We start from the raw sequence: 27,930 nt of genomic DNA on the forward strand, positions 1-27,930 counted from the left end.
TGGGGTGGCCATCTCAGAAAAGGCAGGGAGAGCATTGTGTAAGGGGGAAAGTGGGAGAAATTAGCTCTGTAATTAGAGTATGTAATCATAGGTGATGGTATAGAGAACAGTTTGTATAAAACAGATGCATTTTGTTTCTAAATAAGCCTGTGGAGCTTTCAGCACGCACCAATAACAATGAGCTTGATCTTCCTGCAAAAAGGTGCTAAGGAGCTAAACTGATGTGATGAGTGAGGACACTGAGGGGTAGTATGTCGAGTGGGGTCATTCTCCCCTGTATAACATGGTCCCAACGTGCAACCCAAGATGCGTGGTGGCTGTTTTGCATAAAATATGTAGTTGCACCTGAAAAAAGGACAATAGAGGGTCTGGTTGTTGCCTTTTCAGTTTTAATTTCTAGCCTGAGCTGCATTCTTCTCTGCAGTAGCTTCCCTTACCATCTAGGGCAGTTAACATCCGGTGTGCCCAAATTACATACTCCAGAGTCATCCATAGGAATGAACATGAGCCATGAGAGTAAGTTTCTGAAGGCTAGTTGTGGTGAGATGGCCAAACATTCTCTTTTTAAAAGTTCTCTGCATGCTCTGAGGCTAATTTTTATAACTTGATGATTCTTCTAGAAAAAAAAAATAAATAAGAGAAATTCCTCTGGAGAAAGGTTCTTGGCTGCAGGCACAGGACACAGCAGCCAGGGAAGTGACAGAGGCTGGGTGGAGGGGATAGGGTGCAGGAGAAGCCCGGAGGGAAGGTGACCCCCAAGCAGTTGACGCCCAGGCTGGGCTTGGGAGGGTGCCTTTGGCTGCAGATGATGCAAGTGCATTTGGGATACTTGGCTCCTAACCCCATGAGTTTCTGTTACTTAATGCAGGAGGCTGCTCTGATTATATACCAATCACAGTGCTAGAAAATTATTAACCCTCCTATAATAACAGAGCTTTAATGTCCCTTTTTATCACTCTGCCTGCCTGTCTTGCAGCCTGTGTCAGTCCTCTGCACTTATTTAACACCATCTGTGGAGAGCTTTTCCCTTTGATTTGTATTAACGTATTATGAGACTGTGAAATTCTTTTCTTCTCATCTCTGCTCTCCTGGAATTCTTCCTATTTTTGGTTTTACAGATTCATTCTGAAGTCCTCTTCATCTTGAGCACCTAGGAGACAACATGTGGACTTTCAGCTTTTTTCGATTTGTGAGATCCTAAAAAATTTGGAATGAAAGTTCATACTGTGGTAGAGTGTAGTTAAGCCTGCTGGCATCAGGCTTGCTGTTCATAGTTACCTTTCTCTGACCTCCTAGACGCAGTCTATGCGCTATAAATACTGGTTATAAAGCTGTGGTTGTAGGCATATCAGTATTGTATCAATTTCAGTGCCCCAGTGACAACAAAGGAGACCCAGGATGAAACATAATCAAAATCATAGAACCTACATGTAGTGTGAAGAGATAGAAAAGCCATTATACAATCATATTCATTTTATGAGAGGTAATTTGTACATGTGCAACAGAAGCCCACTTTTTTGATAGAGGGAGTAAAAGGATCAGAAATTTCTAATAGATAGCTATGAATATATTTCAGATGATTCAGCGTTCAGGTATAAATCAGGTAAGCACACAAGAAGCTTTCCTGAACATCTTGGTTTAACAAAAAAAATCACCAAATTATTTTCAAGAAATTTAGCCCGCTCTAAAGTCATATTTGTTAGAACCAAACTCATCGCCAAACTCATTAGCTTCAAGGGATGTGATGAAAACAAAATAGGGAAATGTTCACAGTACTAATTTTAATCAGCAATATCTCATTCTCACTACCTTTCCAGTTCTGAAACCTTGGTTTTTTTTTTGAAAATAGAGTCAGAGTGACAAGATAAAATAGTCCAAAACCCTTTCTGCTTTGATTCCAGTGCAGAATTCCAATTCCATTATGTCTATGGACATAATCACACTCACCCATTCACGGAACTTCCTCTTCCCAAATATCTGTATATACATCTAATGCTAAGAAGGTGTACAGCAAATTTTCACTCCAAGCAGTAACTTCATAAACCTTAGTCCTTACAAAGTATAGAGAGTTCTATGCCAAGGTGAAATTCTCAGCAGTCAGAGGCCACAGTGTAGCTGACAAGCACCCTATTCCCCAGTGCCACAGTGGAATAGAAATATTGGCAAGACAAGAGATACTGATTCGATTATGCACAGAAGGATGGTGAGCCACACAGTTAGCGAGCACATTCAGCATAGAATCAGGAAAATCTCCTTCCCTTTGGGAATAATTTATCTTCATGTAGCCCTTTGCCATAACTTGCATCTGAGATAAGGAATTTGTTTAACTCCAGTAATCTAAGCATAGGAAAACTTGGGTTTACCCTAGCCATTAACTTCTTCCACATTCTTGCCATCGGATAGGTTAAAAAGTGGTTTTCTGCACTGCATTTTTAAGATACAACCAATTTTCATCCTGACAACATATGTTTTTGGTCTTGCCCTTTTGTGTATCAAGTCAGATGACCCTCCTAATGAAAATCATGAAAAAGAACTTCTGCTTCCCTTCTTTTCATTGTATTCTTAAGGGAAGGTTAAGTACAAACCAGGGAAAGATGGATAAAAAGCCATACCATTGGCATTTTCTGCAAAATTCTGTATACTGAAACACTGGTTAAACTATTTTCATAATTGAACTTCTTGGCTTTCATGAATGAATGAGCTAATAATCTTAGAAGATGTAAGATTTTATTTGTGTTTTAGCATTGCAGTGGTCCAGACAAAGTCTTGAAGTTTTATATGTTAAATAGCAAAGATCTTGTTGATGCTAAAACTTGTCTTGTGGGGTGCAAGTTTCATTTCTGGATTCCTGCTGAAGCATACTTGTTGTTTAGAATGTCAATGTCCATATCATTCCACCTTGTAAATTGTAGAAGAGTTTGGTAGAGTCTTAAACATAATGATGCATTGCATGAGTTAGAACCTTTAGCTTTTTTAAAGTCACTTTTGAGGTGCTGGAAAGGTGGGAAAATATTACATGTAAATGTAGGACTGAAGGTTTGAAGTAATGCATATTTCTCAGAGCAACTTGCTAGACTGACATCTCAATCCTGGGCTGAAGACTAGGCATCCAGAGTAATTTGACAGAGCTTTTGAGCACATCCAGTTGTTCAAGTCTGCTGAAACTTAGATTCTTCTTTTGGGGCTTGTAAGTCTACAGTGTGGGTTCAGCATTGCTTGATCAGTGCTGCCTGGTCATTGTGATCCATGGCCTTTCTCCTTCCGATTTGCACCTTTACAGAATCAGCAGACTGCTGACACTCTTTCAGTTTGTGTTTTGAAAACCAGAATAAACATGAAATGCCATCACTGTGCAAAGCCCTAACCATCTCCCCTGATCCATCACTAACACGGATGTGACATGGCAGCAGCATTCTCCCCAGCCAAACGAGCCATAAACACAGCTATTTCCACAGCCTGCAGCCCAATCAAGAATGAAAACAGGTCTGAAATCCTCCTACTTTTCCATCTGTCATGCCAATCAACCCACTTGCTGACATCTTGACAACAGCATGAGGGGGCATAAATGCGGGGTAGCTCCAGTGACATACCAGGAATTGTGTCATGGGTAAATTCGATGCCCTTGATCCCTAGTTACAAATGCTGAAAGAGGAAAAGAAAGGAAGAACACTGGAATGCTTGAAAAAAAAATCAGTATTAGCTAACAGCAGTCTCCAGGCTTGATTATAATGATAACACATGGAATTAGTAGAATTGATGGAGGCTGGACTTCTGCTCATTTCAGCTGTTATTCTGCTAATGTTCTACATTGCAGTATAACTAGGCATACTATGATGGCTTCAAACCTGAAAAGTATAAATACCAAAAAACTGACCTTAGTTGAGCATTTTCATCACTCCTCATCCATAGCTGAAGTATTGCAGTAGCTGTCCATGCAGAGTAGCAGGTAATGTTGGAATTACAGGTCTCCTTAACATCCATATAAGATACAGGAAACTGCTTAAATGCTGTATTGGTGTAATTGTATATTTGTATTCCTCAGAGGCAAGTTTCAGACATAGGACTCCTTGTATTCCAGGTTAACATATGTTTCTTCCCTTTGCATGGACATTCCAGCTTCTCATCTCAGGGAAACTTCCTGGGGTTGGTGTTGAGTGAGGAGGACTGAATTCATGGTTAAGGAGCAATAGGTACTACAAGCTCTCCACAGGAGTCAAAGGGTTTGCTGTGGTGTGCAGGGCAGAGGGGCCGCTGTAGTTGAAAGCAGAGCTACTCTCTTCTGCTGAGCACAGCTGGGGTGATCCCTTGAGCCTCAGTAGGGTTGAGGAGGTCTCAAAAGGGGCTGGCAAATGAAAGCCACTGTTATTGCTTCAGAATTGTAGCTATAAGATAGTCCTTCCATGGCATGCTGTTCTTCTTATTCCCTGTCAGAGACAGCAGTCACACGTGCCTTACTTTGCTGCACACTTCTTTTGAGCAATCTTGGCCTAACTGGGGATTTTGCACTTGGTAGTCTGGAGGGACTCTGGGTTGGGACACTCCCTGACTCAGGAGGGATTGGCTTGTGGCTTTAGGTGATGGTGGACTGTATTTCAAGTGTAGCATCCAAATCCCAGCACTGCAGTGTGGGGCTGGATTACAGTCCTATCAGGACTGTAAAAAAGCTAGCAAAGGCTGGTGGGGCTGGAACTACCAGAGCCCTTCGGTGCCATCCTCAGCCTACCTCGTTCTGCTGGAAGCAACTCACTCTCCAAAGAGCCATCACTCTTGCCTGCCTTTCAGCAGCTCCTGCAGCACCTCTCACTTTCAGCTCCCACCTCTTCAGAACTTCAGACTAGGATGGGGAAGAAAACACAAAACAGACTCCAGCACAGACTTAAAGTGTCCACTGGGATCAGGTTCACCAGTATGAGAATCAGTCATAGCTGTTTTTGAGATGTACTAAATGATAACTGCCTTTCTTTTGGCCAGTGCCCTGCTAGAGCAGAAGTCACTCCAAACAAAGATCTGGTCTGAAGGATGGTGCCTCCAACGAAACATCAGTTCTCTGACTCTGTCCTGTGGTTTAGGTAATGGATGTGGACTTGGAAATTTAAGATTGTGTCATGGCCAAGAAGGCTAGTAATTATCCAGTTCCAAAACTGTTTGAGCAATAAAAGGATTAATGAAGTTTTTAAAATCATAATTATGATCTATTCTGCAAATTGCTCTTAAAGCTTCCTTAATTCCCCTTCTGTTCTCTCTTTTTAACTTTCTTTTCTTTCCTTTGTGGTTTAGGAGCAATTTGCTCTTACACTTAACTGTAAATATCTGCTTATGACAGAGGGAAACTGCTGATCTGGCACACAGATTTCAGCAGTGGATGATTTTGATTCACTAGAGCTTGGAGCAATGATGACAGATGTTAGCTACTGCAACAGAGAGAGACACTGCATAAAGCTGCTCTGAAGCAGCCATACACTTGCTAATCAAATCACAGTGAAAGTGCTAAACTTCTGGCTCCTGAAGTGTATCAGGTTTGGTGCTAGACTTCTAATTGAATCACCAACTGACATTTTTTGCATTCTCTTGGGCCTTTTAAGGTACTGCCAGGTAAAAAGATTTTGTGGATTCCTTCTGGAAGGGAAAATAGACAGTGAATATTTCTATTTTGTATGGCCATGAGTAAGGCTAGGCAACCCTTATTTTCACGATGAGGCTTCATATGAACCTGAAAGATGTTTTTATGATGTTTAGTACATACACATGAAAGAATAGTGCATCAGAGTATTTATTGACATTTTTTGGTTTTAAGTATGTTCCAGATATATTCGCTTAGGCGGTATTCTGGGGTGCTGTCAGCTCAATCTCTGATGGACAGAGGCATCACACGCATACCCAGTGGTTACCAAAATTCTCAGTGTACTTGCCAACAAAATATACTACAGTGTACTGAACTATTATCATATTTTTGGTTCTAGGATATCTGGACTATCAGCCACCCATATCTCCTGCCCTGCTTTGCATTGTTCTATTTCTTCCCTCCAGAGCTCTGGTCCCAGTGTAGTTTCTGCTGCAGCAGAGGAAAGCAGTGTTTCCGAAGCGCAGTGCTAGGTAGAAGGTTCAATGTCCCAGAGTACAGAGAGGTAACGCTGCCAGTTCTGCCCTTGCCAAAAAGTCACAACTCAGTAGCATCACTGCACGTGGTGATGCCTCGGCACCTAAGAGCAGGTTCTCTGCATTGCTGGAGTTCTCCAGCACCACAGGTTTCCCCTCGGTCAAGTGTGGGCACATAATCATGTTTCTGTCAAATTAGCCAAGGCACGGGATGACGTTTGTGTCAGACTTATCCTTTTATGTTGGCTTTTTATGCTGGCACTGGGAGGAGAGATGGTATCTGACCTGGCAGAAAGTGTGAGTTGTAGAAGCACCGATACCTCATCTGGCATAAAACCTGTCAGTACAAAATTAAGTCATCATTTTTCTTTATTTGAATTGGCAGCGTGAGTTCATTCTGGATCAGCACTTTCATCATGTGTCTGGCAACATTTCTGACAGAGTATTAAGAACCCTAAAGCAGGATTTACTGAGTTGTGGGACCACAAACTTATTGTTTGAGCTTACTCTGATAAATGGGCAGGGAGCTACTGGGCGGCAGTTTTTACCAGGTTTCAGAATGCTACTACCCAGAGCAGTTTTCTACTTAGGAACAATTTCCTCCTTCATGAAAAGAACACCCTCAAAATTCCTATGTAACTAATAAACCCCACCCCAACACAGAAAAATCCATGGATTAAAGGATCATATGTAACTTCTGACACACTGCTCCAAATGAAACCTTTTGTGTAAATGGAAAAAAGAATCCTTTTGTGGTGTAAAAAGTCAACAAAGCATAAATCACTATTTTGTTTGTTCTTTTGCTAGACATGCTGAACAAGAAACCACTGCCAGACCTGTGAAATTCTTCCATTAATCCTACTCGGGTGATTATGTCCAATACTCTTGGAACCATGAAAAAATGTTTAAACATATTTCTCTAAAACATAATATTTTCCTAGTTACAGTAAGCGCTAGCTAGAATACTTGACTTAAATCACTTTACATAACTTTTAGTGTTCTTTTTTCCAAAAATTATTTGAAAACTGAGTGATTTAAAACCATAACATAGCTTCCAAAGAATAGAAGACATTGGGTAAAAGTTTAGTCTTTCAATACTTCTGTTTGCTAATGAATCCTTGGAGTAAACAAGCACTCTTTTACCCAGTTTCTGCAAAGTACTTGCCTTTTGTTTCAGACCCAATACAGAATGAGGTAATGCCTGTATCTCCTAAGCCAGGAATGTATTGAGATTGGGCACTGAAACAGGATAGGAGGATAATACCTGCTATTTTATAAATTCAGGGTGAACTTCAGCTCAGCTTCCAGATTGCTGTACTCAAGAGGAAAGAACTAGGACTGCTTATCTGAACACAAAAAATTGACTTCTTAGACCCTGACACAAAGTTTCACATTGGTGCCCTAAAATGCATTCAAAACACATTACGGTTACATAAATACATGTTTTAAATTAAGAGTGTCCTGTGACAAAATTGCATCAATTTAAGTGAGTCACTTAAACACTACCCTGTCTTCAACAAAAATGCTGCTTTCAAATTCTCTCATTTAGAAGCAGGTGTTTTAACCTCAGGTTTCCTGAGGTAGAGGGTGAATAGACGCTGTTTCTGAGGGAGCTACAGAGATCCTCTGAAAATATAAATGAACACCTCTGCAGTGATCATAAAAACACAGATCTGTTTCACCAAAAAAAGCTCTTCTGCATTCCTGACACGACATTAGAGAATAATCTTCTTTAGACATCAAAGTCAGACAAGCACAACTTTCAGAAGTACATTAAATAATATTTATTGAGTTTGCAATTTCAGGGGGAAAGCTATAATTTCAGTCCCAGTTATTCATATACTGTGACACAGAGCCCTCATGTTCTTTCATCCATTCAACAAATGAACAATAACATGGAAAATAAAGAGGAGGGTTGAAAAAAACAACCTTATACTCTCAGTTTTGAAAAAAGGAAACAAACTGAAGTCCTGTTATTCGCAAATACACTTGTCTTCTTGATTAAACATACTATGTTTTTATAGAAGAACAGACTCATCCTCCTGATGTTTGGGAGAAGGTATGGGATGGTTGATCTGAAAGAAAGCAAAACTATGTCAAACACAGAGCTCTTCCATATGACCACAATGAGAGCTAGATGGTTAATGCAGACTTCAGACTGCAAAGAATTTCTCACAAGAGGTAAGTACACTTTCCTCTTAGGAAGCCTTTTTGTCTGGGACTGATTCAGTGGGTGCATATAGTTAACAAACCACCAAGGTTTGCCTGTAAAATCTTATGGCAGAGGATGTTTTTATTTTCACCATGGTGACCCTTCTGGATAGTTAAAAAAGGCATCACATAATATACAGAGATTCATATTTACAGAAATGGCAAAAGAGGGAACTGGATACAGTGACATTTCTGTCCAGGCATTAACAAAATCCCTTGTGTAGATTCAGGGATTGTTCACAGTTCCTTTAAGTGAGTCCTTTTCTCTGCACATAGGTTCTCTTGTTTTGCAAATGAGACGCAGCAGGATACCTCACTATAAGAAACAGATGCTTGCTCTCCCTTAAACCATGGTCATGACTTTCAGAGAGGCAGGTTGGAATCTCCTTATCTTCTTCTTAGTGCCTTTGAAGCTTTGATGCGACAGATTTTGGGCACAGGGGGAAGAGGCTTGGAAGAGGCCTGGACAGTCCCTGATTGTCTGACTGAACCTTCAGGCCAAATCAGTTCACTTTCATCCCCCTCATCATAGTCAAGGGCAAGACTGCTACTGTTACTGCTGCCATCCAAATCGCTTTCACTGGACTCACTGTCCCCAAAACGGTTAGTTGTGAAATCGCTGACCTCCCCTTCGCTGGTCTCTGCGATTGTGGAGTGAAAGAGGGAAGCGCACTCTGCAGAGTACTCTGAGTGGTCTGACTCGCTTTTGGCATAATCTCCGTGGCGCTGATTCTTGGAGTGAGCCCTCACACTGACAGTGCGCAGGACACTGGCTCTCCTTGCTGGCTGCCTTGGCGCTCCCAGGCCAAAGCTATGAGACACGCTGGCCAGGTTGGCCTTGGCAGAGATCTCCACTGTGGACTGCCACTTGCGCTGCTTCTTCTTGTTGGCTGTGTCTACACAAGCTGCTTCGAGGGAATGCAGTGCACTGGCAGAGGCTCCGTAGAGCTCTGGCCTGGATGACACGGTGGGGAGCCTGACTTGCACGGGGAACAGACTAGATTCTGAGCATGACCTGCCAGTCACGTCACCAGAATAAGAAGGTCTCCGCACGAGATTCTTCACTCCTTGTGGCCTTTGGGGCTGATTCCACTCAGCAGGCAGCCTGGTGGCCCCATGGGACCCTCTTGCCTTCTCCATGCAGAAGGCTTGCTTCCCAGGCCGTAGTACCTTTTCACTGTTCCTCCTCTTTATCTTCACTGCCTTTGTTTTGGAGCTGGCAAACTTTACCCGGACTTGGTGGGATTCTGCAGGGACAAACTGAGCATGAACAAACTCAGTTCCTGTCACTCGCTCATGACCCCCAGTGCTAGTCGATTTGGCATTGTCATACCTTTTGAGGGGCAGCTTTCTGGGTGGGACAGCTTTAGCATTCCAGGTCTCTGGGCTAGAGTCCTCCTGGCACAGCTGTGAGTATGATGAACTGTGCTCTATGCTGCTATCCATTGCTTCTGCCAGAGGAGAACCCCTTGCTGCTGATTTGGCAGGGTAACAACTATTCACAGCTGATGGCTCTGTATCAGGCCGAGTGAATGGCTGCTCTTCATTCACACAGTGCATGGTCTCATGCTGCTTGGCACATTCCCCCTCTGACACCTCTCTCGACAGCTTCCCTTCAGCTTTGTTACTTTCCAGAGAACTCGCCTGTTTTTCCAGCTGGCTATTGCTGCTGTTAATTTTCACTCCGCCGGCGCTGGGGGTTATAATGAGTCTCTGGTGCATTGCGGCTGGCTGGTTCTTTGTTGGAACCCATTCACTGGCATCAGCCTGACTGTTCCCTTTGCATCTCGTCAGCTGCAGTAATTTATTGATGTAACCCCCTGGCTTGGCCTCAGTGGTTGGCCTAGTCCTAATCAAGCTGGGACCTGTCACACTAGGCATAGGTTTGTTGGGAGGAGCCTGGAAGTCCAGTTCTGGGGATGTGCCCACCAGGGAGAAAAGGGGACTTTGTAAAGCCACAGCATGAAGGGGGCTTGGGTAAGGATACACATCAATGCCATTCTTGGAGACCAAGTCATTCTGGAATTTGGGGTCCACGCTGAGCAAGTGTATGTCTCCATTACGGCACAGAGGCAATATGGATTTGGGATCCGTCTCTTTCTGAAATCTAGCATCTGCTGGAGTGAGTCTTTCCAAGTCACCTACATGGTGGATGAAAATAAACAACCTAATTAAATCACAGACAATTACATTCAAACTGGCTCATGCTAAAAGTGCTATCTCAGGGATGTGATGGCTTTTACTAAAATCAGTAGCATGAACAAAGAAAGTAATTTCAGTCTTCCAAGGTCAGTGAATTACTTTAAAGCTTTTATTCACCTAAGCATAACAGAGATTAGAACGCCTTTTAATGCCAATAATAAAACTCTCACCTTTGCAAGAAATTTAAACTGTGCTACTTGGATGAAAGTAAATCTGTGCATATATAAAAATGTTCTAAAATGTCACACATAACGGGAACCCGACTAAACAAAAATAAAGGATTACTTTTATTTCTTAGCAGAGAAGCCATAGAAGAATGAATTAAAGAACCTTTACTTTGACAGAGGAAAAAAAACCTAAGGTTAACTACTCAGGCAGGGGGAAAGAGTAGTCCCTGAAGATGACATTTATGGCCACCAATTCAGATCTCTTCAATTCTGGAGTACTGTCAAGGTTGCTCTAAGTTACTCTTGACTGCTGCACCTGCACCTTTCCCTCAGAAGCATTCCCTGTGCACAGAGAGGAAAGGCTATGTTTTTGTGTGAAGAAAGGTTATTCCATTCAGATGCATCATCCAATAGAGCATTATGATGCTGTGTTACCTCTGGGACTAAGCATACTGGAATCAGTTATCTTGGATTTTTCTGTACAACAATGCAGACTTCAGTGCCAACAAATCCTCACCTAACCACTTTCCTGGCTGCTTCATGCTAACATGAAACCCAACCATCAAACTCAACCATGTAATTCCCAAACAGTGGCTATTTATGTCCTGTGACAGGAAGACTCCAAAATTTGGGGTTGTCTGCAGTGTCCTACCTGAGGCACTCACAGACCTGCTACAGCAAAGATTAGGAAGATTGTTTCTCAAACAACTTAATTTCATAATGACAGTTCTTTAGGAAATTCTTGGCAGCATGGTGCTCTCTCATACAATCAAACCAGGAAGCTGTCAGAAGAAAGCTGTGCTTGTGGTGTCTCAGCAAGCCTTCTGCTTGCCACTGAAAGAAATGGCAGTTGGTTTGTACCTGCAGTTACCTGTGGGGACAAGCTAAGGAGTGGAAAAGAGAAATTTCCTCCCCTCTCCAAATGATGATTTTCTGAAGTAACATCTTGCTTCACTTCTTGCAGTGTGGTCAACTGCGTAAGAATTGTTTCTTCAAGACTACACTCACTACTACCCCACTACTTACGTTTCTCATATGGAAGGAAGTAAGAGGTTGTAGCCAGGAAGAAGGGAGATGGTGGTGGAAAAAGAAAGGATGTCTGAAGGAGGTCTGTAGCCCCTCTCCCACATCCCTCAATATCAACTATTCCCTTTTTTGCTAGTCTATTTCTAGATCCAAAAATCCATAAAGTCCCTGGGGTTTCAGCAAAATGTTGCAAGGCAGGAAAGTTTCTGATTGAGCAAAAGATCTGTAATCTGAACGTGGAAGTCATGGATCATTAAGCTCAGCTTAATCCCCAGCCTTTGACAAGCCTTGAGAAGACTTTGCTTTTATGCTATAATTTACCGCCATCTCGTCAGGTGTGTCTGCACACATAGGTATAGAACAGGTCTTTGTTTCTACTCCAAGCAAGCCAGAGGTGAGTTAGCTCACATCAAATAGTTGTGGGAATGATTCCAGAGTGGCATGGTACTTGGAATGATGTTCCCTATGGCTTCTCTGTTTCTATAATGGAACTGTCATCCATCTCACTGGATCACTATAAGAATTGTACTAACAAAAGATTGCTTTGAGGTCATGGAAGAATCCATAATAAGAAGTGATATGATGTCACTTCACAGATGGTAAACAAGAGATTTGGAATGTTAATGGACTTGTACATTTTGTCTAAAGGTATGATGCAAACTCATGGTTGATCCACTATTAGGCTCATGACTGCCTTCTAGAGAATTAACTTTTGGCCTCTGTTGTCCCTAACTGTACACAATAAATTATGAAAAAGAGTTATTGTTTGAGTCCGCATTAATTAGAATAAATAGGAAATTTTGAGTTCACTTTAGATCTTTCATACATTCCTCCACCTTCACACAAGGTATTTCAAATACTGAAAATTTTCTGATTTCACATGCAGGTCAATTAAATAAAAATCTCAACATTCATTACAATTTTATCTCATACACTAAAGTATTTTTCCATTTCTAAATGCAGAGGCCTCACATTTGTTCTTGTTTCATCCATGTATTTGTTACTGTTTCATCCTTGTATTTGATATTGTTTAAAAATATCGGAGTATGGAGACAAGTGAAAGTTGGACAGTAAACCGTTTGGCTCTGTGGTTTTGATCAATTCTCTTTTTGTGTATTGAAAAGGAGAGTTATATATTGATTAAACATTGGCATACAAGGTCCTAAAAGGAATAACCAGGAATCTGCTCTTCTCTTGAATGAAGTATCCAGTTCTGCCATCAATTACCTGTGGAAACTGGCCTTGGTCTGGACCTGGCAGGAGCTGCAGAAACATCTCTGCTAGCTGTAATCTGACATCCATCACCGACATAGGTCCCCTGCTGTTGGAAGCTGGTGGTGTGCACAGTAGTTTCATCTGCAGACTTGGGTCGGTAATCAAACACACTGAGCCTTGCTTTAGGGTGTTGAGAGCTGGGCAAGAGACTGGTGTGGGAGGAGGAGATGGATTCACTGTACACAGAGGTACAGGAATTGGATAGTGAGCAAGAACCACCGTCGCTCAGGTCATAGAATCCTGCAGAGTTAAAATAAATAGGATATTTCATACTTACAGCAACTAAACATGCTCTGTAGAAGAAAAATGCAGAGAATACAATAAATCTTCATTTGCTATGTGCCACAAGCCTAAATTTATGATCATTTATTTACGTAACATTAGCAGAGGTATACTCTAATTCAACCAAATTTTACAGGGCTTCTGCATATTTACTTAGGCCCTGAGCCAGCTTGGCACACACATGCCTGCTTAGTTATGAGGGTGGGATGGGGTGAAGTGTAGCACCATCACGCCCAGTTCTTCACTGGAGAACGTCTTTGGGCACTATTATGCAACTGGTGTAAAATAGGGCTGTCTTACACTGTTGTAACTTGTGCTGGGTGAATAGAAACACATATTGGATGGGAAAGTAGAGTAAAACTAGCCTGTGACCAGAGCTGCCAAGCCTATGATAGATGGAATGTCTAAGAGCAGAGAATGGAAGCTATCTTCCCTCTCCAGGTCTTGAGATCACTGCCAAGTAATTATGGAAGTATTAAAAAAGGCTCTGTATAAATTCAAGACAGGAATTTTTATTATTCCTCTCTATAACAGAAAAGAAGCTGTTTCCTTTTGAACTATGTGCATGTGCCTAAGTGCACAAATCCTGAACTTAAATGCTCAACAGAAACTTGCACGTTTTATGTCCCCTTTAAGCACTAGGCTGCAAATCTGTATGATGTATAGAAAGAAAATAAATCTTTCCTTGTCTCACTGAAGACTTGAGGCTTTCCAAAATTCTGTTTATAAAGAACTACTCTCATTGTCTCAGACTAGATAACAGAAACCGGTTTTAACAGACACCCTAGCTATAAAAGTCTGCAGTACAACTCTCTCTGTGAATCACACCAGTAACCTAATACCCAGTATTTTTCTGTTCATGAGATCTTTACTCAGCAAACTTTTGAGGTGTTTTTTCTCAGTGTCTTTTAATAGAGCTGTTTTGTTTCTACATAAATGATCAAACATTCATTTGGCTGGAGCACTCCAATACTAGTGATCTTCAAAGCCTTAGTGAGGCTCAGAACCCTCCTGGATTCAAGCAGAGCATTGATATGGATGTTGGTCTCCTTCACTTCTTTTAAGTACTCTAGCCACTTTGCCAATGGTCATTCTACACTGGATAGTTAATTTACGTAATTAATAACTAAGGTATATAATAATATAAGGTAATAAATAATTAAGGTAATTAATAAGTACATGTCTCTTCCTCCTTCCATGTGTGGCTACAAGGTTAATTTTAAAATAAAATTTAAAAAATCCAGAAAAAATACTGTTTGAGTGAACGAATGCTTTCCACTAAATCAGTTTCTCAGTAGAATTCCTATCAGCTCTGTGAGTTAGCTCTGTGCCAGATGACTACTCTCTACCTCAGCCATGGGACACTGTTTCTGACCAAACAATACAGGGAGTTTTGCTAAGCAGTTGACACTCTTCAGTTCTCCCAGCACCACACCCCATGAAATAAATAGCCAAGTGCATATTACCTGAGCTGGGCCGGCTGTCACTATCCAAGTATTCACTGGAGGTCTTACTGACATCCAATTTCAGCTCACTTATTCGCTGGTCTAGCTGATCCAGGTGGCTTTTCAAGCCGACATCCTGTCTCCTCAAACGAGACTAAATCACAAGTTGAGGGAAGAAGGAGGAAATGAAGAATAATCACAGTCAGAATCTCAGCAACAATGCATGAATTCAGGCCACCTGTGCCAGCCAGATTCTGCTCTCAAGTGTTTTGCTTAGTTAGGGACTGTTGCAATTGGCTCTCTGTAATGACACTGACATAAGACAAGGACAAAACATTTTGTTTCTCAGTATATATTGTCTTCTGCCCAGCTGAACATGTTCTCAAATTTTAAGCTTTGGGTTTATTGTTACACTTATGGCAGGAACTCTATCTCTAAAGAGAACAGCAATCTTTTAACTAATTAACATTTTCTTATATGTACTGCACTCTGCCTCTGAGCAGAGGAAGAGACAAACGTCATGGATTGTCTGCCTGATGAAAGCAAACTGCTGTATGTAGAGGTACCTTATTGCCACACAAAGTTAAGGCAGCATACTCAATGCAGTAAAACCCTTGGCTTTGATGACGTGTTTATAGTTGAAAGGATACACTGCAAGAATTGTGACATCTATTTTGCTGCAAGTTTTCCTTGCATGTCTTGTGGCTAGATATTTCCACCCATTTCATGCAAGAAGCAGCTAGCACTTGAATACTGAGGGGAAAATTACTGTATTTAAAATAAAAGGTGTCTCAAGTTTGTCAATAGTCTTTCAGAAGCCAGCAACAATGTCTGTCGTCTACTGCAAGCAACGACCAGGCTGATCTGAGGTAACAGCTCCCGCAGTTGCTCCCCCAGTATTTTTGCCGTCAGCTTGGAGAGGCAGATGGCCAGGCGTTAGGTACCAGCCAAAGAACCACAGTTGGTTTCTGTGACAAACTTCTCACATAGCACTTGGCAAATTATCTAAAGCCCAGTCACTATTTAGGCAGCTTCTAATTATATCTCACCTCACCATGCATCCTACAGTACTTTACAGTAAGGTTATACAGAAAGGTGGTCTCTTGAAGCTGGTTGAAAAGTTGTGCTCAAAGCCCCTGAGGGTATGGGTTTCCACTCAGTAATTGCAAGAAAAACATGATTAAGATTCTTCTTTATGTGTACAGCTCACATTTAAAAATACAAGTGGCAGCTCTAGCAGCATTTCCAACCTCAAATATGAAAACCAAAAAATCAGGTCTCTAGAACCAATTAAAGTATCTGCAAAATTAAATGATGTGCAGAAAATCAAAATCAGTATGTACACATTTTCAACTTCATTTTCCTTTCGTACGGATTATTCAGCTTTTAATATTTGCATTTTTAGGTTTCTCCATAGCTATAAATACTAAAAGAAAAGAAAGATCCTAAGATCCTAAAGTAATCAGTAAATGATTAGGAACTATGATGGAAGGAAAACAGAAAAAACAGACAAAAGACAGATGTCCCAAGTTTCACAAAACAACTGTTAGGGCTGGTGATGCTGCTGAGAAGAAAAAAAAAGGTATTCTATTATGCTTTTACAGACAGCTGGAGGAATATATAAGACACAAGAAACAAAGCCCCTTTTTGTTAGCATCACACTTCTAGAAAGGTTTAAGCTCAAGTGGCTCATCACTACTTCCTAGGAAAACCCATGGTGACTTTCCCTTTTCCTGTTTCATATAACCAAAAGGAAGAGAAGAATTGGGTAATAAAGGAGATTTTCTATCCCATCTGAATGATGAATGTATGACCTTGTCAGTACTTCTTTATTTCCTGACAAAAAAGCAAAACCATGCCATGCCTTCTTCAATCCCACCTACTCAGGAAATCACAAAGTTTTGTTTTCATGGCTGGAATTAATTGCTTAATGATTAATGTTTTGCCAGCCAATCCCTCAGCCTGTGGTTTCTGATTAATGACAGAGAGGCCACAAGGCTCTCAGGTATTCAAACATTATTTATTATACCTCTAGGTTCTGTCTGCGCTTTCACAGCATTTTAACCAACACACATGATTTACATCATCGTTTTTAACTCTTTTATGGTGTCTCACACCATTGGGTTTCCAGCAGACTCCATAGCTTTGATCTTTCAGCTAACTACTTCTGCACTCAGGGAGGAGAAGCATTCCTCTAACCATTTGGATAAGAATGACTTTTCCGGTGTGTTTGTTTGAGGCTGTTATTGCTCCACTACCCACGTTAAGCAGCACTCAAAAACTCACTCTTTCTCAACTCACAACATGAATTTTACAAGCGACAAAACTTCACAGGTAAAACCATCTGTTTGCGTTGGGCAGTGCAGCTGTGAATACTTTTGTACACTGCGCAGTGTGGGACCAAACTTTCCAAAACAACTTGTACTATGAATGGACTACAGTTTTGGGGAGCCAAATCTGGCATATCACCATACCACACATTTTTCAGAATAAAGAACACTCTCTGAAAAGCAGGTTCCTTTACAGCAACACAAGCTGACACCTCAAATTAAGGCACCAAAACCCACTGGTCATACTTGACTATTCTCAACTATTAATGTGTTATAAAGGGGTGTGTGTGTGACACTTATTGTTTGTAGTTAGCACCTAATAGTTCTATTAATCTGACTGTATTTTGGAATGCATAAAAGATAGAATTCTTACCTGGTTTTGGCCATCTAAAAGACCTTTGGGTCTTTTTGTAACTGATGGTGCAAAGCAGCCGATTTCAGAGGAAAATTAATATCACCTATCCTAGACCTGTATTCTAGAGTGCGCTGAATTCCTTCTGGAAGCATCTCTTTCTCTCAAGTTGACAAAACTTGAAGTTAGTTTATTAAAAAAAGATAATATCTCTGGTTTAAAAGATGTCTTCTCCTATTTAAAATTATCTAAAGGGGAAAAAAGTTCTGTGTAAAATGCTGGGATCAAGGGTTTGGTTTTTTCTCTTCAATATAATGTGTCCCTTCTCACATTTTTATAACATCATAAATCATCTGAAAGCTTGCAAAAACAAAATCATCAGATTCAAATCAAATAAATGGTTTATAAACATGTCCTCTGAGGAAAGAGCTGAGAAAATACTGGATGTTGTAGCCTTTGATATCCACCTACTTGAACAGTGATCATAGATTTCTTTCTTTGTATTAGCCTGAATTTGCATCTCTTCTTTTTCCTCTATATCACCATGATACTGTTTGGCTAAGAGAAGTTTAGTAGCTTTGGGATCTCTGGCGGTGGGCAGCATCACTTAACTCTGCTCCTCTTCTACTCACAGTTGACCCTGCTGGCACTGTAGTAATTTGCAGCTGCCAGAAGAGACCCTGGCCACCAAAAAGAGCCACTGGCTGGGGCAACACAGGATGTGACTGTTAGGGGCAGCAGACTGCCTACATCAGAATGTAGGCTGTTAGAGTACAGGCCAGCTGCTGTCTGTCTCTGGTAAATGCTCCTAACGGGAGAAGACTGGGATTCTGGAATGGCATCTGCACCTGGTCCCCACGGCACTTGATGGCTTTGTTCCGCTCGTTTCCACTACTGGGACTTGAGTCCTTGAGGGTACTGACTCTGCTCTTCTGTTTCTTACCCTACCATTATAGAAGCCTGGCTTGACTTTTTATCTGCCTTCTTTCCATCACTGAGATGCCCTGAGCCAGCTCCAGCTGACACAGCTTCCCGATTTTATGTTGCAAGGACCAAACTTTTTATGAATTAACCCAGGACCATGCTAAAGCCCAGAGCTACAGCGCTCCTTAAAACTTGGATCAAGATACACTGCAAGGCAAAGCTACATTTACATTGTTAATGAGTTTCTCAATCTGAAAGCTTACAGAGCAGCAATCACATACTCTATCATCCATGGGCCAACAACAACAAAGACATAACACTCCTTGAGGAATGCTGTGCTTTGCATTTCCTGTTGTTTTCAGTTTTAACCTAATTTCCTGCAATCATGAACAGAATTTTCATGGGTTTTGAGTGCAATACACTGCTTACGAGTCACCAAGAAAGTTTTCCACCTGTGGTCGCTGAGATCCTAGGACCTGTGGACTACTTCTAACGGGACTGTGAAAAGCCTGTTTTCAACTGGGTTTACTTTGCTATTAAGCAGCTTTGAGGTCTGCACCTCTACTCAAATATATGTCTGCAGTTTGCAGGGGGAAAAAAACAATAAAGGTAACAAGTACGCCTGAGCAGCACAGTCTGAAAAGCTTCCAGAGCCATGGGTCAATTAGAAGAGCTTTATATCACTACTTTAAGCATTCACAGAACTCTATTTTTGCTGAAGAACCTACTTCTGGATTTATGTAGTCATCCCTCTCAAGCTTTATGAACACCTCCTTTCCAGGCACCCTAAGAAACACATTTCCCATAATTGCACTGGCACCTACTGGTGAAATCCCTCCCTCTCCAGAGGTGTACGGAGTTACTTTTGTCCACTCAACTCCCACATTTCTAAGGGAAGCAATTAAAGGCTGGTTTTTCCTTCTGTTTTAACGGCTAATTTCTCCCATGTGCTTGGAAAGCCTTGAAAGGCGGCAGTAAGGTCCTGAAAAGGCAACCTTCAATTTAATATTTTATTTGAAAAATATATAAACAAATGAGTAATTAAAGCACAACAGCTGACATGAAAAAAGTACAGTCACTACGGTCAGAGGTCATTGGGTGATTCTGTTACTCCAGAAGCCCCAGACAGGCAATAAATGCCTTCAATTCTTTTGTTTAGTTAAAAAAAAAAAAGAAGAAAAAATGTAGTCATTTCTTAAAATTATCAATGACACGTAATCAAGCAGCTGACCGTCCACTTGTCCTGTGTCTTCTTAATCAAGATATGCCTGCTGCCGTGTTTTCACAGAGTGGTGGCTAGGTTTCCCTAAAGGTTAAAGCCAGTTTTATTCTGAGATGCTGCCTGATAAAGATGCCTATGGGGAGCAAATAACCACGCTGTTTTCACACCTGATTGATAACTGATGGCCAAGCCTTCCACTAGTACAGGAAAGGAAAAAATTCTGAATTAAGTCTGAGTTTACTGAAGTGTGTAATTGCCCACACTGGAGATTAACGCCCTTTACCCTTTGATTGTTGTCTCACCTATGAAACTTGTTTCAGCTTCAATTCAGTTTTTTTCAGTTTCACAAAAAGAGCTGTGCAAGCTGCCAACGTAACGCTTTAAATACAAGGCCTGGCATTCAGTTATTCTTCCTTTTTGATCACGCAATCCGTGGAAAGAACAAAGTGCTCCTGGCCCATGAAGCCTTTCCTGGAGGATCGACTCCCACGGGCGCACACCCGCGCGGGCACACATAGGTGTGCGCGCACACGCCCACCCCGGGCGCTTAGTCTGTGCATGTGTATCTCCCTCCGTGTGCCTTTTGATCTCCTATGCAAACGGCTGCTGCCACTGAGAGCCGAGCGCTGTACTGCTGAAGTTAATCATCACCTACTCCTCGGCTCCGGTGAATGAGCGGTGCCGGATTAACAACTTCTCCCGAGCGCTTCTCCTGGCACGGAGCCCGCTACCAGCGCTGTCTGTTTCGGGCCGCCCAAGTGAACCCCGCCTGAGGAAAGGAAGCTCCCGCCTGCTATAGCGGGGCTGTAGCCGCGACTCGCACCTGCCCGCGGGGGGAGCTGCGGCTGGCGGGGCGGGGGCAGCGCAGGGGCCGCGGCTGCAGCGCTCGCCTGCTCCCGGTCCCGTCACGGCGCCGGCGGCTGCAGAGGCGGGGCCGGGTGTCCGGCAGCCCGGCGGCGCTCCCCTCCGCTCGCCGTCACCACCGCGGCTGGACTCACGAAGCCGGGTAACGGGGCGTCCCGTGCCGCACCGTCCCTTACCAGCTGCTCCTTCAGGGCGGAGAGGGTGGCCTCCAGACGGTGCTCCTTGCTGTGGGCGGACAGGGGCTGCTCTTCTCCGCCCGCCGCCGGCCGCTGCGGCATGGCCAGGGCGGCCCGCACCAGCTCCCGCTGCTTCTCCCGCAGCACCTGGAGCTCCTGGAGGCCGGCCAGGGCCGCCTGCAGCCTTTCTCCCACCCGGCCGCGATCCCAGCCTCCCGGCCGCGGGGCGCCCAGCAGCATCGTCAGCGCTGGGCCGCGGCTCCGGCCATGGCAGTGGGGCGGCGGGGAGGCGACGGGGCTGCTCCCGCCCCGGGCCGTGCCTGCGGCGGGGTCTGACCGCCCCGCTCCGGCGCTGGCACTCGAGCGAGTGAAGCAGAGCTGCAGCGGCTCCTGCGGTTTTGGAGAAGAGGTGGGGACAGGGGAGGGAGAGAGGGAGGGCGGGAGCGAAGGGAAGAGGCTGCGGCTCCAGGCAGTGCCGGGGCCACCTCTCGGGTGGATACGCGAGGAGAGCAGCCTGTGCCCGGCGCTCCCCCCGCCCCGCACAGGGGGCGGCTCCCGCCTGCCCCGTTCCTGCCCCTGCCCGGGGGACTGCTCTCGCCTCTTCCCCCGCCCCGGGGGTGAAGGGGGGTCGGGTACCCGCCTTCTCCGGGCAGAGACAGGTCCTGGGGGGCCAGCAGGCAGGTCCGGGGCGAGAGCGCCGGTCCCTGCCGGCAGCGAGCCCCAGGGATGCTGCGGAGATCGGAGCTGAGCCCAGCGTCGTGCTGCAGCCGCGTGCAAGTGGAAGTGATGCGAGGGTATGGTGCTGTGAGCTCCCAGGTATAGCAATGCTTCCCTCACAAAAACGTGGCGTTTGTAACTCCGATGCTTCTCCTCCTGGCTGGTGGTGCCCCCAGCTAGGCACAGCACTGGCACTCCTTATCTTGCTCTCCAGGAACCGACCCAGCTGGGATCTCACTGCACAAGTTCGCTGTCATGTACTGAATTGTTGATTCTCACTTTGGAAGCAAGGCAGAGTCCTGTCTTGAGGTCAAGGTGTGGCTCAGCCCTCTCCCCCGCCCCAAGGTAATATGAAGGGCTTAGGAGTTGCTTTAAATGGGACTTGAAAACACAGCCGTGGAAATTCAAGGCTACGGTGCTGTTGCTACCAGGTAATGTCAGCATTTAAAGCTCCCAAGACAGGCAGCTGCAGCTTCTTCAGAGATAGCTGGTTAGCAGGCAGCAAAAACAGACTGTGTAGTCTGTAGTGATGCAGTGGGGGAGAGGAAGCCCTGATACCAAGAGCCTAATGAACACAGTGGAGATCATGCTACAGGAGACTTAATTTTTCTACTGCCTGCACTGAACTAGGAAGCATTTGGATCCTACAGATCCCAGGAGAACTCTGTGCCACACTCCTGATTTACATAATTTCGGGAAAGGTGTATGATTCCTTATAAGGCAGTAAGCACATGCACAGCCTATCTGTCTGTGGTTATGTTCTGTTCACCCTGTGTCATATCTTTAAAAGCTGTCATACTTTAATTTGAATGTTACTTGACTTTGTGCTGGGATAGAGGACTTTGGTGAGTGGGAACCAGTTGCTCTGTCATCTGTTCTTCAAGGAGCCTCTTCTCAACACCACGTGTGGGTGGCTATGCCCACCACTGAGCACTGTAGCCAGGCTAACTTTCCTTGTAGCAGTCCCTAGCTTTACAAATGTTAAAAGCAGTAGAGTCATGTCAAATCCAGCTCTTGCTGGGGGGCAGAGAGGCAAATTATTAAATTATTCATGTGTTTGTTCACCAGGTGCCATGCAACACATTATTTGATAGTCTCAGTAGAACCCAAGCTTTGCTTTCATAATGTCACTTTCAACAGTTTTTATGTAGCTTGAAGATTTGAGAATGATGTTTACCTTGCAAAGTTGAACTATGTCAGAAGGGGTCCAGAGAGGCCCTGTTCTGACATGTTGTGCACAACTAATAACAGATGTCTCCATCTGCAGATGGAACAGGAATGACTGTTGTACAGTGCTTAGTTCAAGTATGTGAGATATGACTTGTATGACATCACCTAAAACATGTTTTTCTTTTTGGTTTTTTTTTCGTTAATGAATATACCTCTACTCTTCTTCCTTCCCCATTCATCTCACAGAACTTCCCTGTGCAGAGCAACGCTTCAGTGCCAGGATGACTGAACTATTCATTTACAAGGTGGAAAGAAAAACTGAGTTCAACACCAAGATACTCTTGAAGGTGCTGACAAAAGACAGCATGAAATTCAACCACCTCTCAGATGGAGTGTGGTGAAGAACCAAACAACCATCACTGTATGGCACGTGGCAAGAATCTTGCAAAATGCTGTTGCAGGTATGAGGAGTGAAGCATTTTTGTAAATCGCTTGGCTTGGCACTTGTTAAAACAGACATACAGTTCCTTATTTTATTCAAACCATGTTCTAACACAACCAAATACAAGTCACTGACAGAACTACCATTTAGTATATACTTGGTAGGAGAATTAGATATTATAAGGTCATATATTTTTTTTTCCTTCTCTTTCCCTTTCATGGAACTGTTATCCCTTGCTCTTTGTTTTTCCTCTTCTTTCATCATTTTATCTTTTCCTTCATGAATTCCCGAATGGGCTATATCACAGCAGTATCTTTATTCTAATCAGCTTCCTTATTATTCCCTCTGTTGTACTGATTACTTTCTTCCCCAGAACCCTTATGATGTCACTTAATCTTTTCAGATAACTCAACAAATATCTTGTGTTATCTGATTTCTGGGGGGAAGAATAAAAGGTGTGAATCGCACCCAAATTTAAAACCATGAGATTATGTGGAGGAGGGGTAGCAGTAAAAGTGAAATTTGCATGGTAGGGACTTAGAAAACTTCTGCTATTCTTAATGACTTACAGATAAGAATGTTCAATATTGATACTCTGTAAAGTTTCACTAGACTTTAAGAATTACTTAAAAAAAGTGAGCAGTCTATAGGTAACACCTTATTTTGCTGTCTAGCTTTAGCGCACTGAATTCAAATGCTTAAACTTTGCTTGCACTTTTCAGGAGCCAAAAGGTTTGACTTTTCATTTATGTTACCTTTTTTTCCATTGATTTCTAAAATATTGCTCTGGATTTATGCAAGAATTGGAATAAGATTTCTGTTTTCCACTTGCAGATCCTGAGGTAAATGAAATTTTGCAAAAAGCTGTAGTGAAGGAACAATATGGTTACAAAATCAAACAACAAAACAGTAGGAAATAAAACAATTTGTTTACATAACATTATTTTACATTCTGATTTGTATTATATAATTGCACAGTGTTGTTCTATGGGTATGTTCCTCAATACAGGAACAGTGTGGCCAGCAGGACCAGGGAAGTGATTCTTCCCCTGTGCTCAGCGCTAGTGAGGCCACACCTGGAGTACTGTGTCCAGTTCTGGGCCCCTCAGCTCAGGAAGGACATTGAGGTGCTGGAGCAGGTCCAGAGAAGAGCAACAAGGCTGGTGAAGAGACTCGAGCACAAGTCCTATGAGGAGAGGCTGAGGGAGCAGCGGTTGTTCAGCCTGGAGAAGAAGAGGCTCAGGGGAGACCTCATCACTCTCTACAACTACCTGAGAGGAGATTGTAGCCAGGTGGGCATCAGTCTCTTCTCCCAGGCTGCTATCAGTAAGACAAAGAGGACATGGTCTTAAGCTCTGCCAGCGGAGGTTTAGGTTGGACAACAGGAAGAAATTTTTTACGGAGAGAGTGATCAGACATTAGAATGGGCTGCCCAGGGAAGTGGTGGATTCACCATCCCTGGAGGTTTTTAAGATGAGACTGGATGTGGCACTTAGTGCCATGGTCTAGTAACTGCAGTGGTAGTGGATCAAGGGTTGGACTTGATGATCTCAGAGGTCTTTTCCAACCTGCTTGATTTTATGACTCTATTCTATGATTCTATAAGCGTATAGAATGAAAGATACTACTCAATGCCCTCTGTCCTCGCTCTCCAGCCCATGCAGATCACTTAAATTGTGCACTACAGATAGAATTTTTTGCTTTTTAAAACTAAGCATTCTAGCTATTAGGTGCCTTACAGTATGAGTGAATGATGTCTTTACAACATCCCAAAAGGTATAAAGCTGGTTTTGTTTAATAAGGGAGGACCTGAGGCACTGAATTTTCTTTCAGATGTGCTTGTTCATTTTGGGTGCCCACTGGAGATGCCTTTGGCCTGATTTTTCTGTGTACTTACTATTATACAGTTAATATATATCCATTTTATTGTTCCAAGCAGAGTTCCCTTTAACTTCAGTTGTAGTTCTGAGCACTCAGCACTTCGGTAAATTGAATACTGGGTATTCTAATTTGAATCACTAGAAAAATGAGGAATACAATTAGTCCTCCTCATATGGAGCCAGCTTGGGTGTGCCTGCACCTGTGGTAGAGATGTGCCCTCAGAGCCTCATAAACTACCAGAAAGGAGGCAGGTGTTATTTACTCTCTTTGGCAGATGGAGATGTAAAATAGGTTAACTCTTTTACATAGAATCGAAGAGGAAATCTGTGGTAGGACTTGAAAGTGAAGCCAGATCATTCATGTGACCACAGAAATTACTTTACTCTCTATTTTTTGGATGCATATTAGCCAGTTTGTGTGAGACTACTGTTAGGGGAAGGACAATATTTATTGATCTCCAGATGTGTTAAAAGAAAAGTAGTTGAATGTTTGCTTTGGATGAAGTCCAGAGTACACAAAATACTTTGGTATACCAGACAACTTCAAGACCTAATTGCAGTTTGCTTCCCACGTTTGCTTATGTTTTGTTGTGAAAAATAATTCACAGGGTGTTTTGGTAACATTAACTTGTGTAGGAATATGAAGTCTCCCTGCATAGGTTTCAGCCTATATTTTAGTTGGGTCTTTAGACTGTATTGATATCAGCATGTGTGGCAGTAGGTGAGAAAGGATCTCTTGACATGACAGAAGTACAGTACATGCACCAGCATCCTTACTTTGCCAGCCAGCCACTCTGTCCTCTGTGTTGTCCTGTTGTTCTACTCTACAAGCCTTTTGCCATCGATCCTGCTGCGGATCTCATGCAGAGACACTGCCTAAGGCGGTCTTCTGAGCTGTTGACATCTGGTAGATGTTTAGAAGGTTAGTTAGAGGATGCAGTCACATGTACATTGAGTCAAGTCTAACACAAGCCTGGAAGTTTTTGGAAATGTTACGTTCGACCATTAGGAATATACTGAAAATGTACTAAACCCTTATGTTGCCTGCACAGAATAGTGTAGGTTCTGTGCTAGCACTGTTTGCCAGAGAATGCATAGTAGCGTGTGTGTCCCTCTGTGAGCTGACTCTAAGTAAATTGCCATCATCCAGGCATTTCGTCTAATTAGCAGAACAGCTGCCTTTGAAAACATTCTTCTTAAGATCTGATGTCTTGAGGATTATTTAATTAGAAAGAAGCAAATCACTGGTGGGAATGGGTCTTTGTAGAGTTCAGACAATTTATTTTGAATGGAAAAAAATTATTTTTGAACTATAGCTTACATGGTAATGGATAGGTAAAAGGAAGAGAGAGCACAGCTCTCACAAATACAGCTTCTACAAACTCAGATTTGAGGTGATGGAATTCTTTTAGAAGGAGAAATCTTCTAAAAACATGACTAAAATCCTGTCTTCAGCTACCAGGGATTAAGAGATGTCCATCTGTTTTTGTGCTTGTTTCTGTTTATTTTTCACGGGGTTGCAGGTTGTGCTGGGAGTGTCACAGGAGAATCAATGGTGGGGGTTGCAGGGGAGGGAGGAGGCTTTGATGAGGACTGTCACAAGCTTAGTGTGAAAGTGCTTATTCTTGTCTCTCTCCAGTTTATGCCCTCCAACTGAAATCTTGGTAAGTAAAAGTCTGTATTTTGAATCATGTAAAAATATATGCCTATCCATAAATCTGTGGATAGACAGGCAAACTGGGTAGTCACATGAACAAGTGTTGCACAGATGGGGACCTCAAGAAGCACAGAATATGCAGGAGTGGAGAGGACCAGAAATCCAGGTAGGCAGAAAGGGTGGCACACAGCCAGGATGAGTCTGGGGACCAAAGTCCAAGACTTAAGCCAGAAAACAGTCAAGGGTATCAGTATTCAGAAAAAAAGGCAGATGTGGGAGCCTAACAGAAAATGGAAAGAAAAGTTATACAATTTGATATGGCTGTAAAAGCTTGCCTCCTAATTAGCAGGGAAAAAGTTGAAGCTCAAGGAAATAATTTGAACTGCAAGAGGTCTAAGTTTACAACAGATCGTAACTAAAGGTGTCTGGGGGGGCACATGTATGTTTGGCCTGGGGCCAGCACTTAGCGAGTCGCTGCACGTGTTCAGGGACACAGAGTTAGTGTAAGGCTCTTTGGAAATAAAGGAAACATTCAATTTTGGCATCCCTAAGAATGAGATGCCAAATGTTGATGCTACGTGCTTCTGCCATGTGATGCAGGAGTTCTAACGGAAAGGGAGGAGTGGACCAGAAGGCTGTCCCACAGTGATAGAAGTAAGGCAGTTTTTGAAGAGGAGCTATCACTAACTTGCTGCCAAGAGGGCCAGCAGTCTTATCCCATCACTTCAAAACCTCTTCTCTGTTATGATGGAGGAACCAGGCTGGCTGCTTGGGGCAGGGCACAGGCAAAGAGGAAATGGAGGCATGGTCATTCTGCTGCCCCTGCGGCCTTGGCTTACTTTATCCAGCCCTCCTCTAATGTGGCTTCTAGCCTTGCTCTGGGCTGTGCTCACTCGGTGCTGATGGCCCTTTTCTGCCTCAGCTTCTGCTAAGAACAATGTGCAGGTGAATGCTTGCCTGAAATCAGGCACATAAAGCCAGGACACAGTCTGCCTTGTGCTGTTACATCAGAAGCCAAGGAGAATAATGGTTGTTTCTCCACATCAAGCGATACCTTCTTTTACACCTATTGGTCACACTCATTGTCATCCTGATGAAAATTCATGTTTCCTCCCACCAGTTGTAGCTTGTATTTTTTCCCCAGAAAACTTCACTTTCTTCCAGTCCTCCTGATTTCTGTTGGCTCCGCAGCAATATTTTTCTGCCCTCGTTGTAATTCATAATGTTTAGCAAGTTCACATCACAAGGAGATTTCATTATAATCTTGTTTAAAATCTTCTTCTTGATCATTAATAATAAATGTGAATTCCATCAACATTACAATACAGTTGCAGACACTCCTCCCAGTTTGATTCTTGGTCTTCATTATTGCTTTCCTTTTACTTCATTCCCTTCAACAGCTTTTCAATATAGGTGATCATTTTTGCATATCCAAGCAGCCACCTTTTTCTGTTTTTATGCCAGATTATACTGGGTGACTTGTAATCACTCA

At 43.0% G+C, this 27,930-nt stretch overlaps 1 protein-coding gene across 1 annotated transcript; it reads right to left on the minus strand.

Annotated features, from left to right (window-relative positions):
• Positions 1-7,856: 7,856 nt before the first annotated feature.
• DACT2 (dishevelled binding antagonist of beta catenin 2) lies at positions 7,857-20,890 on the minus strand. Its single transcript, XM_027712080.2, has 4 exons — positions 20,573-20,890; positions 14,726-14,858; positions 12,930-13,217; positions 7,857-10,448 (listed from the first exon to the last, which is right to left on the minus strand). The coding sequence occupies exons 1-4, from the start codon at positions 20,810-20,812 to the stop codon at positions 8,695-8,697; spliced, it is 2,415 nt and encodes an 804-aa protein (XP_027567881.2). The 5' UTR covers positions 20,813-20,890; the 3' UTR covers positions 7,857-8,694.
• Positions 20,891-27,930: the final 7,040 nt, after the last annotated feature.

This window comes from Pipra filicauda, unplaced genomic scaffold (genome assembly GCF_003945595.2).
Source record: "Pipra filicauda isolate LSUMZ 115617 unplaced genomic scaffold, ASM394559v2 scaffold16_size7369187_pilon, whole genome shotgun sequence".
NCBI classification, from domain to species: Eukaryota; Metazoa; Chordata; class Aves; order Passeriformes; family Pipridae; genus Pipra; species Pipra filicauda.

Bases quoted from the DNA above. Each gene is read 5' to 3' on its own strand.
- DACT2 (XM_027712080.2), bottom strand. From the start codon at position 20,812: ATGCTGCTGGGCGCCCCGCGGCCGGGAGGCTGGGATCGCGGCCGGGTG. The intron at 14,859-20,572 runs GTAAGGGACGGT...CTTGTGATTTAG, and splicing joins CCGCCCTGAAGGAGCAGCTG to TCTCGTTTGAGGAGACAGGA. The intron at 10,449-12,929 runs GTAATTGATGGC...TCCACCATGTAG, and splicing joins ACCAAGGCCAGTTTCCACAG to GTGACTTGGAAAGACTCACT.